Source organism: Toxotes jaculatrix, chromosome 22, assembly GCF_017976425.1.
Source record: "Toxotes jaculatrix isolate fToxJac2 chromosome 22, fToxJac2.pri, whole genome shotgun sequence".
In the NCBI taxonomy this organism is placed as follows: domain Eukaryota; kingdom Metazoa; phylum Chordata; class Actinopteri; family Toxotidae; genus Toxotes; species Toxotes jaculatrix.
This window is the reverse complement of record NC_054415.1, coordinates 16,179,160-16,193,927: the sequence shown is the minus strand read 5'-3', so window position 1 is coordinate 16,193,927 and position 14,768 is coordinate 16,179,160. Positions and strand designations below refer to the sequence as shown.

General features: G+C 43.6%; 1 protein-coding gene across 1 annotated transcript in view; it reads left to right on the top strand.

Moving 5' to 3' along the window:
* The window catches only part of tmtc1 (transmembrane O-mannosyltransferase targeting cadherins 1), an 86,686-nt gene that overhangs the window by 57,018 nt on the left and 14,900 nt on the right, over nucleotides 1-14,768 (top strand). The window contains exons 7-10 of the mRNA XM_041029916.1: nucleotides 691-880; nucleotides 9,449-9,570; nucleotides 12,584-12,751; nucleotides 13,605-13,718. Coding sequence (XP_040885850.1) covers nucleotides 691-880; nucleotides 9,449-9,570; nucleotides 12,584-12,751; nucleotides 13,605-13,718 — 594 coding nt within the window. The remainder of the gene's footprint in view (nucleotides 1-690; nucleotides 881-9,448; nucleotides 9,571-12,583; nucleotides 12,752-13,604; nucleotides 13,719-14,768) is intronic.

The following is a 14,768-nucleotide window of genomic DNA, read 5'->3' as shown; positions in this document are numbered from 1 at the left end:
TCATCGGCCAGGAGGTCGGCGGATGGCCAGAGAAGGATCAAGGAGGACTTTCACCTCCAAAGTCCAGGATTGGCCTGTCCCAGCTGCTTTCAGCGTGCGCTGCAGACGACAAGGGATGCAGCTAAAACAATGCAAACTTCTTTGCAACTACAAGGTTTAGGCAACCAAAGCACTGATGGTTTTGGTTAAATGGAAATTAACAGGTTGCATCTGTCCTCAGTGGACCTTTTAATTAACTAACTCTACACTAAAGCCATTTAGCTTTAGTTAGGTTAAGTTTATAGGAGTTATTGTAGTGTATTATTAGTGTTTGCTATTGTCTCGGGTATTCTTGCCCACATTGCCCGCCTCCTCTGGTTCTCTGGTCATCCTCATTAGGACTAGATCTCGTGTGTCTCCGTCTGACCCCCCTCCCTCAGATCCATACTCCAGAGAGCCACAAAGGTCTCAAACCCACTAAGAGTAATGTAGAAAAGAGAGAGGAAAAAGCAGCATCAGCTCCGGACAGGCTCAGGGTAGACAGCTGCTCCCAATCAATATTCAACCTCGGACGAACGCTTGTTCTTATTTTATTTTATTTTATTGTCAGGTAAACTGGGAAACACTACATGTTGGAGATAAACAGGATGATTGTTGTGCTGTGTGACTCACACTCGTCCCTCTCTTCCTCTCTCCATCTCCTCACCCCAGGATCCTGACCTACTCTTACCTGCTGTCGTTTAACGCCTGGCTGCTGCTGGCGCCCGTCGTGCTGTGCTACGACTGGCAGGTGGGCAGCATCCCGCTGGTGGAGTCGCTGGATGACGCGCGCAACGCGGCCACCGTGCTGCTGGCCGCCGTGATGGTCGCCCTCTGCCTGCGCTGCGTCCTCTCACTGCAGGTAAGAACGAGGAAGTTTCCCGTGAGCTCTGTCCATCCTCCTGATGTCTGTCAGGTCTCACATGATTCGTTCGAAGAACAGGAAGTGTTAGACATAGCCCCGTATATACTTGAGGAAGTTGTTTCATTGTTGTAAGTGTTTTTTGGAAGAGTCCGGCCCTGTGAGGAGTCGCACCTCAACTCACATGTCGTCAGCGTGCTCGGGATTCTGAGGACCTTTCCACCTTTTATTCTCTATTGTCATTACTATAGCAACCAAGGTAACACTGACATGTAACCTGACTCATCCTTGGTCAGTGATACCAGCATTTTGCCCTTAAATACAACGTGAACTTGGTTGTTTTTGTTTTTTTTTATTGTAATGTCTTAGTAGTACCGAAGTACGGAAGAGGATTAGGGCCACTAAAAAAATATTTTTTAAATAAAAAAGATTTTTTTCGGGGGTGTAAGAATTCTGACTTTTTTCTCAGAATTCTGACTTTTATTCTGAGATTAAAGTCAGAATTCTGAGAAAAAAGTCAGAATTCTGAGAAAAAAGTCAGAATTCTTACACCCCCGAAAAAAATCTTTTTTATTTAAAAAATATTTTTTCAGTGGCCCTAATCTTCTTCCGTACCGAAGCAACAAACCCTGCATTATTTTTTCTCTGTGTTCTTCTCAGCTCAGATGCCTTTTGATAGTTTAAACAGCTCAGTAATCTTTTTTTTTTTCTGAGACGGTCTTTAAATCTTGAAGAGTAATAACAGCTCATTCTCTCTCTTAATAATAATCACAGTCTTTTTGAGTGGTCTGCTAAACAGCACAGTTAAGGAGCTATTAATCAGTCCGCCCTCATATCCCAAGGGGACTCTTAATTAGTGCTTCATTAAAAGCACATGTGCTGAAAGGCCCCAGCCCAGTCAGGTCTCTGTATGCCTCAGAATACAGATCCAGAGCAGTCAGCTGGGAGGAAAACACACCACAGCTTCCGCTAAGGATTCGGCTCCATGATGTGAGAAACTTTTACTAGAAACCTCCACAAGGAGTCAAATCAGCAAACAGGTCCATCGTTGCTTAGAGACGCTGCAGCCGAGAGTCATCGTCATATAAACTACAGTCACATGATGACTGGCAGCTGATGGAGGCTATCGCTCGCTCCTCTTCTTACTACCATCACACAACAGCTGAACATGTTACACTGAGAAAGGTTTGTCTTCATGACATATGTCGGTTTTGTGAAACGACAACAAACTTTATTTAAATCGTTATTATGATTCAAACAAGGAGAAGTTTCTGGTAATAACAAGAAAATAAGTCAGTTTTCTTTTTTGTCGTAGTGGCCGAAACACACTGCTGTGTTGTTATGTACTTAGAATGAATTTCCTAGCTACTGAAAACTCATCACACATCCTCACTCAGTATGACTTTACATCGTCAAGCCAGGCTCATCTCACCCGCCTCCTGTTACCGTGGAGACAGACCTTGCTCTTTGAAAAGTGTGTGTTGATGTATGTAGACCGTGTGTGTTTTCCGCAGGGGAAGAGAATCTTCAGCAGCTTTTTGTTAAAAAAAGAAAAAACCCCAAAACTCTTGTTCTCCCTCGCCGCTCCTCTTTCCCACGGCGCCTCTTTGCTTATCTCCGTCTCACATTTCAGATGATATTTGGTTTCGAGGAGTCCTCACTGAACTGCTTCCTCAAAACACAATGTTTTCTTGGCAGAAAAACATCGTTTAGCACGGCACTAAATGCTGCCAGGTGTTGCTTACTGCTTCCTTCTCCGGCTGTTTACTCTGCCGATCTGTATTCATATCCGGTATCCTGTTCTCTGCAGAGAGAAAGTCGCACTCTCTCCGAGAAGTCAAAATATTCAAAAGAATTTTCTTTTCATCCATCAGAGCTCCAGCGGTGAAGGAGGGAGAGCCGTGTGCTTCTGAGTATACACGAAGAAGAGCTTTATTTGTCCAGGACATTTTGTACACGGAAATTGTTCCTTGAATTCAGCTTGTCTTCGACAGCCTCTCTGCACTGCCTGAAGATCACGGCGCATGATATAAACCCTGACTGTAAGCCTTATATAGAGCAACTTTACACACTGTTTTAGCTTGAACACACACCCCTCACAAAGTGCATTCAGAATCCATAACTTTGGACAAAGCCAGGCCAGCTGTTTCTTCCCCTTGTGTCTAGTCTTTATGCTAAGCTAAGCTAATCCTAACCCACAGTGGCTCTTCAAGAGACAAAAGATAGAAAATTTGAGTTTGGTTATTAATTTGATGTGGAGTCCAGATAGACTTCAAATGCTTTTACGACTTTGAGTTTGATTAAGCACAAAATTCTGTTCAAATTTAGCATAATGTTGCTCTGTGTTTTAGTTTGTCACTTTCACATGTCAAAAATAAAAAAAAAAACACTGCTGGGAAATCTGGAACAAAATGCAAAAAATTATCCCACTCCCACTGGGTTTTTGCCAGAATTAAACCTGGATGATCAAATATTTAGTTTTACATATTAAATGTTTGGATGTGGCCTTAAGCTCACTCCAGTTCTCCAGGCTGGACACCTGCAAACACTTGCAAGGTTATGACGTACACGCTGGTTGGCCCCCCCGAGCCTCAGAATCTGTTGCCTACCTTCCATCCTCCTGCTGTGACATCCGCTGTTGTCTTTGAGTGTAAATCTCTGTCACTGTTGTATTTGGAAGCTTTCATTCTGCTCAAAAGTTTCTGAAATGATTATGTGCGACAATGAGGCTGCATGGACTCATTATATTTTGATCTGTTATAAATTGGCTCTGTGCGACTAAAATAGGCTTAACACACACATGCAGCTGTCAGTATGAATAAGTTTTCCTGACCTTTGCGACCTTTTCTCACTGCGGTCTAGCTCTGTATAAAGCGCACACCGCTGACCCCACTACGACCTCTGGAAATAATTGGCGCCCCAGCGTGTCTGCTCCCCGCCCTCTCCCTCGACCCCTGGATGTGATCTGATTCCGCGCTAACGACCTAATGGCAAACCCAAAGAGTCGGTGGATGTGATGTGATTGTCGGTTTGAGTCTCGCTGAAACTGCGGAGTCTCTAGAGTTCAACTCAGAATGGAGCCAGCAACAAAAAAAAAAACATCCAGTGAAGCAGCAGCTCTGAGGACGGAGACAGCTTTGTTGATGAGGGAGGTCAGAGGAGAATGGTCAGACTGGTTGGAGGTAGAGCAGGTTGTCCACCAATTGGAAGGTCAGTGGTTTCGATCCACAACTCCTCCAGGTCGCATGTTGGACTTGAGCACGATGTGTCCTAGTCAAGTTACTGAACCCCAAATTGCCCCTGATGGTTGTACCATCAGTATGTAAGTGCATATGAATGTGTGTGTGAATGGTTGAAGAGTGTAAAGCGCTTTCAGTTGTCAACCCAAACTGTGTGTCAACAGTCCAGGCTGGTGGTGGTGTGATGGTGTGATGGTGTGATGGTGTGGGGAACCATGGTCTGAATGCCTCAGTCTATGTGTCTGTGTGTTAGGACTGATCAAAATGTCCTCATGATGGTTTCAAATAAAAAATTGTCCACACGACCATAGAAAGACATGTACACACACACACACACACACACATACACATTCATACCCAGAATTATGTTTGAACACTAACAAGGGGAAAGTGCACCAGCTGAATCTGGCAGTGACTTCCACATAGTACTTGCAAGGATTGTATGGCTGTAGTCATCTCTATTTATCTCTCTGTGTGTGTGTGTGTGTGCGTGCGTGTATGTGTGCCAGCCCATCTGTGGTTTTGGCTGGCCTTTACAACGTGGGCAGCAGATCTTCAGTCAGTTTCCGTCTTCTCCTCCTGGATGGTCCAGCTGGGTCCACTTGCAGAGGTCTGGAGAAAACTCAAAGTGAATTAGAATGAGCTCTCTGGAAGTCCTTAGGCAGCCATTTCTGTTGGCTGAGAGGGAGAAAATCCTCCCTCTGAGATTAACATCACTGGTTTGATTTTCTGTGTCGGGGTAGAATCTTTCAGAGGCGTCGTTTAAATAACCAACCGTGTCTTGTCTTTGTATCTTAGCAGCTTACGGGCTTTGTATGTGATTATTGTAGAGTTGGCTGACAAAGCGGGTTTGTCATATCTATCCCTTTAATATCTCTGGGCGTGTTAGACCATCGTGGACACTGTTGGAAATGAATAAGTATTGAAACTGAAATCTGAACTGAAATGCAAATTGAGAGGTAGGCAACAAAAACACAACATGCATTATAAAGACAACAACAACTGAATGTACAATATAAAAATAGGCAGTACTTTCTAGAAAAGTAGAAAGGTTTGGAATGGGGCCATCCATGTCTACCTGTTGAGTTCATAACAAGGATTTTGAAGACAGCAGCCCCTGAAATAGGATCTGGTATCTCCTGGAACTAAAGCCCAGCCTCCTCACACTAACTTTCATAGAGAGGCTGAGACCGTTGCTTGTACATTTTATACACCTACTTGTCGCCTTTTGAAGGATTTCATTTCAGAGCAGCATGGGTCCCCTCCTCTTTGCCTTGTTGATCTCTCTCTCTCATTGGTTAATGTCAGTCCACTAAGCAGGAAGTGACATGATTGTCCAAATTTTTAGTACCGCATGTTGGAAATGATCAGTGTGAACCCAGTGAGTCTTCCAGCTGGCTATGCCAGCCACAAAGCCAAGATCAGACTGTCACAGTGGTTAAATGACACACCGGATACTGGATGGCACAGTGCAGCACACGGAGGGACCTAGGTGATTAAAATAAAGAACAGAGGAAAATAAAAGATAAAAGTCAAAGAGGAGCTGAGGATCAAAAGTTTGGGGAAATAACGATAAAGCAGCTGGATACATTGAAGAGAAAGGAAACAAAAAGAGATTAGAGAAAAGAGGGTGGCCAAGGGAGAAGGGAGTCTGATGCCAGGCAATTAGGCTCCTCCAGAAACCACAGGGATGAAGTCTTTGTGTCGTTATTTTCATTGGAAGTGATGCCACAAATTAGGTACAGTCCATAGTTTGCTTGGGCTATAGACAGCTTCTTTTTTTAGGAATCATACTTAATTGACAGGTGATGGGATTAGCTTTTAACTGAGGGACCAGTAAACAAATCAAGACCTCTTCAGTCTGAGGCCATGGTACCCTGCCAGAAAAGAGGGGCATTGCTCCCTCCTGGCCGGGAGAGTGTCACTGTCCCATGTGAAGTAGTTCAAATACTTCCAGGTTCAGACTCAGGAGTTCAGACTGATACTTTGGGCATGCCTGACAGGGAGGAGACCATGTGGCCAAGAACACACTGGTGAAAATGCATATCCCATCTGGCCTGGGGAATGCTTCAGAATCCCTTGGGAAGATTTGGAGGATGTTGCCAGGTAGTAGAAGGTCAAAGAAATGGATGAATAAGCAAGCCGTCCTCCCATCGTGTCTGTTAGGATCACATACAGAGAGACAACTTGCTTTGAACAGTAGTTGCAGCAAATTAGTGTAATGGCGAAAATGCTTAAATATTCCTAACATATGTGGTTTCCCCAGTTTTCATCAAAATCTGATCAGCGGCGCTTGATGTAACATGTATGACAGATGGAAGCACTAATAGCGGGAAAAGGTGTTCACGTATTTCAAGTGAGAAAGTAACAGATGCAGAGAATCTAACTGAAGAAAGACACTAATAGTTGCAATCAGAGAAACTAAATAGTGAGAAAGAAATTAACTGGAGAACAGGAAACACCAACAAAGATGAGGTAAGTGCTGGAGAAGGTATGAGGAGAAAGGGGAGGTTTGCCTTCATGATACAAGGTTTTAGTAGGAAATCAATAATATTGACTTCTGCCAAGGTCTGAATGTTGTTTTTTTTCTGTCTTCCATTATGGTTTTCATTGACGTCCTTTCAAAAAGGGACACGAGAACAAGAAAACTGACAGAGTGAGAAAAATACCTTTGTAAAAGAATACCTCTTTTTTTTTTCTCTTGCGGAAGTGGGTGATTTCAGCCTTACATTTTCTGGTCAGTGATTTTAACCTTGTACGGAGCAGGTATCCAGATTATTTTTAACCCAGTGATAATTGCATTTGTTATTATGTGCTGTTTTTCTGCAGTCTCGCTGGTCCTAATGTAATTTAAATACCGCCCAATGTGTTGTCCTTGCTAGCTGCTTTAAAAAAAAAAAATTCTAATGTTAAATTTGACTTTTTATATGAAAATGGAGGAGGTCAGATACGCTTCTGCTAATCTGCAAAACATGCTAATCCCAACATATAGGCTTATTTGAGAACCAGTAAAATTAAAGCCACCAGTAAAGCAAGACCGCTTAATAGCTCATCAAATGCTCTGTTGTAATGTCAGCTACAGGTAGCCTTGTTTTTCTGGACTATATCTCCTAACACTTTGTCAAAGTGGCATCATTTAAAGTGTGCCCAATTAGCAATTTGCAGTTCCCTTGTACCAATGGATGTACATGCTGCTATCCCTGGATTCTTTTGATGCTGAAGAAAACTTAAAAAATGCGATCATTTTCACTGAAGTTCTGAAGCATCTTTTTCTATGATTTCTAAGTGGATTTGCAGGTTTGGTTTTTTGTTTTTATTCATAATGAACATTGGAGATAACAACATCCTAGGGAAGTGCTAGTCACAATGAATGATATCCACTTCAGCTCTCTGGCACCATGCCTGGGGAGACGTTTGTCTCTCTTTTGGCTTTGTCTGCGTGTGTCTGGTATAATTTCCTGGTGGTTAAAATGCCAAGTTAAATTACTGAGGAGCACAGTAAATGTTTCACTCTCCAGCTCTCCTGTAATGTTCATCCCATCCAAATGGGACTTTAGACCCCAACTGTACCAGGTATTGACATCTAATCTGTATCTGGATACATTATCTGGATAATGACACCATCTTTGTATTTACATCTGCTATTAATGTTTACAATTCTGCTAATACTGTGATTGGACTTCAGTATGAATGTTAGGTAGGCACTGGAAAGGCAGATTTGTTAACGATCATGGTGCATCTCAGGTCAAGGAAAGTGATGATGAGGGTCATACGACAGATGGAGGTCTTTTACAGTAGCCTTACAGTAACTAGGCTAATGTTGCTCACACTGAAAGAAGAGCCATTGGTAGCACATGTGTTAGCTTGACGACCTCTACCCATTAAGTGAGCCTTATTTAGCATGTCACATGTTACAAAGCAATGCTGCTAAATGAAAACGGGCTGCTCTTAGCTTAAGATAGCATCTTCAGATAGCACAAAGAGGTGGATCTTTCAACTTGTTGGCTGAATATCTTTCTCACAGATGGTACAGATGGTACACCATCATTTTCCAATAAGGAATAATGACTGATACCTTCTACTCTATGAAAATGTTGTTCCACTTTCAGTTGTTCCCCATCAGGGGGGTCTCCCCAGCGAATGATCCAAAACTGGCGATTAGCATGTTTCAAATTTGGCACGTTGTTTTACGCCCTTCCTGACGAGACCCTCTACACAGGGAGAACATACAAACAGTGCCAACCACTGCGCCACCGCCTCTTTTACTCTATCAAAAAATATACCAAAAAAAACCTTCCTTGACCTTGATGGCTAATGATCAGTTAATAAAAACTGACCCATACTGCGCTTTATTCATTTATGAAAGTAATTTTAGTTTAAATGTATGTTTTATCTATCACATAATATATTTTTTTGAAAATAAAGTAATAAACAATTAAAATGAACCCTTCCACTCCACACTCAGTCTTTGTTTGTTCATCTGTCAGCAATATGTGAACATAATTACCCCATCTGTAATCAGACCATATTATAGTCTATGATGCTATCAGTAGCTCTTTATGGTAGTATCAATACCAGCAGCCAACAGTGTGTTTGTATTCCTGTAATATTCAGGTCATTACCGGTGGATGGCTGCTTCATTAGCTCTAAAGTGCTTCTCAGAGTGTTTGTTCATCGTGTGTCTATAATATAACTATAGATCCCTTCCAGTCTTTGTCTCAGAGGCTGTCAATGAGCCCGCTGACAGCAGAACAAGCCTGTGATCGGAGCCGGCGGCTAATCAGCCCACTTCACACTTCCCTCGCTCTCGTTACCGCTAACGAGCGCGATCCAGTGAACCCGGCGCGGGGCCCGCCAGCTCCGCCAATTAGAGGCCCTGTTTGTTCAAATAAACACAGCCGCGGCGGGATAACATGGGAAGGAGAGAAGTCGGAGGCTGGGAGGCATTATGAAAAATGAATGGCCTCAGATAACGGGCTCTATAGAAAAAGGAATTAATCCGTAATTTGATAATTTGATCTCCTTAATTGCTTCTCAGTTGCACGGATGATTGTTAATATTTAAGACAGATTGGTCATGGCTGCTGAACGTGCATGTGTTCGTGTGTGTGTCTGTGTGTGTGTGTGTGTGTGTTGGCAGAGTCTGAAAGGCACATATTACCATTCATAATGAATGTGCTTTTCAGCCATTCTGTTTGAAGCGGTTACACTTTTGACTTGGTTTATTGAAAGCTGTGATACCAGGTTTGTTTGCTGTGAATCTTCTCACATATCTCTGTGTTTGTTTTCTTCTTCTTCTTCTTCTTCTTCTTTTCTCTCTCTCTCTGCAGAAGCAGGAGAGCAGGGAGGTGCTGGTGGGGATGTTGTTCCTGGTGTTTCCCTTCATTCCTGCCAGTAACCTGTTCTTCAGAGTCGGATTTGTCGTGGCCGAGAGGGTTCTCTACATGCCGAGGTGAGTGTGTGTGTGTCTGTGTGTGCGTTGGTTACAGTGTCACACAATGAAAGCTCTGAAACCTCTAACGCAAAACACAATAAACGGAAGAAAAAAAGGCATTCGCAAAACGTATTGCAAAACCATGGGCACGGATTACGAATCTGAGAACACACATGTAAGGACACATGGCTTTTTCAGATTTCCCGTCAGGACTTCTTTTCCTTAAAGGTCCAGTCAGTAACTGTGTGTGTGTGTGTGTGTGGTCCTACACAGCCCTGCCTCTGTAAATGAGAAACGAAGCGGCTCAAACCGAGTCACGCAACATCCTTTCCATTTAGCAAAAGGATTTGCAGCTTCACTGCACAACCTGGACACCGCTCAGTCAACAACATTGTTTTTCCCACCAGCACCCATGATTTCTACACATATGATCAAACACAGGGAGCGCCGAGCTGCTGCAGCATTCATCTGATCACAGATCAGTCCAGCCACTGAAAACAACTTCTTCTCCTTCTTCTTCTTCTTCTTTTGCATCACCACCTCCTTCTTGACCAACTCTCATCTACACATGTACAGCAGAGAAAACAAAGACGGACCGTGATCAGATTTGTTACCATGCCAACAGAGACATAAATACATAGCTAAGTGTAAATGAAAGTGTCTTGGATTTTGGTCCTGGGGTTTGTCTGGATGTGAGACACTTGAAATGACAGGTGTAAACGGGACCTTTGTCATGTCATTATAGGATTTGTCTCGTGCAGATGTGGACAACATCACATGCTCTCAGCCTCTCTTATAGTGCTTTGACACAATAACGCAATCCTTTGACTCCTACAGACACACATCCTGCTGTTGTGCAGCTTTTCTTCGTATTTCCATCACGTGGAGGAGTCTCCATCTCAGCAGTGATCTTCAGTCTTCTTCTCCACACTGAGCTGTTCTCTCTCAGAGCCCAGTTTTTCCTTTCTTTTCGATTCAATCCTATAAAATAGGTTTCGCGATGCACTAAGTGATGTTCCCCCGTGAATTATGAGATCCTCAGGGGAGCTGTGGGTGACCTTGATTAGGCTAAGAGGGCCCATGGGTTCCACACACTCTCACACAAATACCCTCAGAGTGAATCCTCTCTCAAAGCCGGGGGCTTTAGCTGGAAGCAGATGCCTTCGGGTTTGGGGGGGGGGGGGGTAAAGCTCAGAGAAATCCCCTGACTTGATCTCAGTTAACCCGCTGCACGCCTAATTATTGCGGCATAACTGTCAGCAGACGCCTCTGCGCTTTCCCCCCCTGAGCGCAGTTCAGACACCAGCTCTCCAGCGTCACATGATCCACGCTGGTTCCACAGTCGTTAGACTGTACAAGCAGCTTGTACAATGAAGCAGACATTTTTCAGAGCGTCGCAAACCCCAATTTTATCCAGTAACCGCTGGAGACCGTCGAATAGCTGCGTGATTGAATTGATTTATCCCACTGTTGTGCTGGAAACCAACTCGTTTGGCTGGAGGACTCTAATGGGCACGCTCCGTATACTCCACAACATCTCGCCTTAACATCGCTGCCAGTCTGCAGCCCCAATCAGTCCCTTTCAGGTCTGGTCAGCAACAGAACCCTATACTGCTCCTTCTTCTTCCTCTCTTTCCATTGGTTTACCACCACTCTCTGGCCCCCCTTTCCTCCATCTAACCTCTTCTTCTTCTTTCCCTCGCCCCTGATTGGCTGGAAATTGTGATTGGCTCAGCCCGAGTCACTTTGTTTGTTTCCCCATTTACAGAGCCAAGGCTGAGTAGGAACAGTGGATTGAATTGTCACTACACACACACAGAGCAGAAAGCCAGCCGACCGTTGAATTTGATAAAAAAAAATATATATTCTGGATTTTCTTGAACCGTTGTTTTCATATGGATTGTCATTCCTTTCAGAATTGATCAGTTGTACCAGTGGCACTGATTTGCATTTATTCCGACTGTCGAACAAACCAAAAAGCTTCTGTGGAAATGCAGATGTGACCTTAAAGCCGTAGGTGATGCAGCGGCAGGATGAATTATGCATCTTTAAATTAAAATCAACCACCAGATGCTGCCATCTCCTCCTTAACGGGTGTATGATAGGACTTTTTTTTTTTTAAACAAGAACTGAAAGAAGAACTAAAAAGGAGTGTTTCTACCTCTCCACCCATCCTCTGTCAGTCCTTTTCCTCCCTCCTCAGAAGGTGCAGCCTTTCTTTTTTCCTTCAAACATTGCACCTCCTGTGTGAAGATATTTGAAATGGAAACGCACATGCACTGCGACCCGCAAGTTGTCTAGACATGACCCAGAGGAGCTGAATGTGAGAACACGAATGTCCAAATGACTTAAACTGGACACTGACAGACTTTATCCCGCCAGCTCTCTGGTACGAAGTCAGTGGGATGTCCTGCATGTGTGAAAGAGAAACTCTGGACAGCGTCCACACCTGATTCTGTAGACATTGTCAAACATATGAAACAACATGAGAAAAACAATCAGAGACAGACTGACTGATGTCTCCACACACTTTGTCCTACACAGCGGACAGGACACACTGCCTGAGCTGATGGAGTGCTAGGTGACTGGAAGGCTTTAGGAGCTGCTCTTTTCTCTTGAAGTTGTTCCTCGTTTTCGTTCTTATTTGCTTTCAGTAGCGAAATTCAGCCGCTCTCAGCGTCACAAAAGCCGGTCGTTGGCTTTTAACGATGAAGACTTTCGCATCCCAAACACATTTGTCAGACCAATTACAGCACAGACTCTCCTCATCCCGCTGCTGTCATCCCAGGTGTCCTCCTAACAGGGGAGCTAATACTGCTGACAGCAGCTGACGTGCTGCAGCCAGAACAACAATTTCTCAATACTTTATTTATCTCGGCGGTTTCAGTTCCCTGGCAGAGCCGCTGCTTGTTTTGATCAGGCAGTCGGTTTAACTGTAACATGTTGCTGTGTGTTTTTCTGTCCTCCTCTCCTCTTCTTTAATGAGCATGCTTTCCTTTTACTCACCCACCCAACCCCGTCCCCTCCCCAGTATGGGCTACTGCATCCTGGTGGCTCACGGCCTGGGTCGGCTGTGTTCGGTGGTGGGCCGCTGGGGCACCACAGTCCTCAGCGTCTCCACGCTGCTGCTGCTCCTGCTCTTCTCCTGGAAGACTGTCCAGCAGAACCACGTCTGGCTCTCCAGGGAAGCCCTGTTCCGGTAAGGAGGGAGACGTGTGTGTGTGTGAAATGTGGAACTACATTGAGACAGATGACATGCAAAACATTTTAATTTTCAATAAACTTCAAAAGCCTGAATTAAGCATCGTCCTAGCTGCATTTTCTCACTTGGACAAATGTCAAATGGACAAAGCAGACAGGAGAAGAGCTTTGCTGAGTGGCTGAGGGAGATAAAAGCCGGATGACACGAGGACAGATGACAGATTCACTCTCTGAGTTCATGTGTGGATCATGATAAATGGAATAAACCTGCTGCCGTGTACAGTACAGTGAGGAAGCTGCCAGTTAGCCACAATAACCAGACAACATAAACTGTGTGTGTGTTAGCTACACAGTATATGATGAGTTTGTTGTCTGCTTGTCAGACAGGCCCGCATGTTGTTTCATTGATTTATTTATGTGTCCATTTAATGCTCTGTCTCTTTCTGCCTCCATGACAGATGACAATGCCGGTTGTGTGTGTGTGTGTGTGTGTGTAGGCAGAGGTCTCGTATTGTTCATGTTTTTGTGTGTTCACACTGAGGTTCACGCTTACACCTACAAACACTGACAAAAGCCTCACTCAGACAGGATTAACATTACGGGGGATGTTCGCCACGCTCCTGGGTAATTTCATACATCATCCCAGGTGGCACTTCGACCAATGAGAAGTGACAGGATGTGGACATGGACGTGGACGCTCAGGGAGACAAGGGAAAAAGAGAAAGCTGACTTTTTTTCCCCCTCTCTGGGATTCTGCTGATATTCGTCCACACCTCGTTTTTCTCTCCAGACCCACGTCTACGCCTCTTCCCTTCTTCACCTCTCTTCCCTTCTCTCTCTCCTCACTCCAGGTCCGGCATCCAGACTCTGCCCCACAACGCCAAAGTCCACTACAACTACGCCAACTTCCTGAAAGACAGCGGTCGGCACCAGGAGGCCATTCACCACTACACCGCCGCCCTCAGGTCTGACCGGGCCGCACTAAAACCCCGAGAACAACACACATCTCACATCTGCAAAGTAAAACGAATCGTTACATCACTGTTGCTTTATGCTTCCACATCAGTTACTTGTATTTGCATAAAAAACATAGAAGCTAATGTCCCCATACATCATGCAGTGAGGGAGATTAGAGGGGTATTTGCATATCACACTGTGTTATGGCGGAAAACGGTGTATTTGCATAAAATGTCCTTGGTGACTGTGCAGCTGTAAATTGATAGTGACGTGGAGTTTGCATGGACCGTACATGTAGTTACAGCTGGAATTTTAATATTAATTTCAATGACACAGGAACTTTTCTGCATTGTACAGAAGTCATGGATTATATGAACAGATTCACGCAAGTGTCTGCCATGACATTGGGATGTTTATGCAGATTTTGTAGACGGTATCATATATTGTAGTAATGTGACTTTAACGCATTAATGCAAATTCACTGCGACGTAAAGAGGTGGTATAAACCCTGAATTTGTCAGTAGCATTTTCATAAAATGCTGTATAGAATTTTTTTTCAATTGATCAATCAGACTTTATTTATGTTGCTGTACATGCACACACCCAAAAATCCATCAATAATCACAGCGTAAAAAAAAAAAACGCTGTCATGAACCTCGTGGATTTGCAATGAGGAAACACCTCAGGTGGGATAAAAATTCTAAATGGTAAAATAATATAAAATAAAGAAAAGGAATAACAAGGAAAATGAAAACAATACTAGAATAAAAGTGAATAATACAAAAGAAATTAAAGCGAAGCTTAAAAAAAAAATAAGGAAAATGCTAAAAGAGAAAGTGTGGGATGGAGTAAAAGCAGAAAACAGACAAAAAATGTGTGGATAAATCGACAAATAAATAAATAAATAAATCAACTTTAATTAAAAGCCAGATCAAAGAGGGTAGGCTTTGAGTTTGCTTTCGACTTATGGTTCTTTCTTTTTTTTTCTCTTTAAAATCCACACATTGGCATAAAAAGTATAGAGGATGTATATGCAAAAAAGAAAACAAAAACGAACA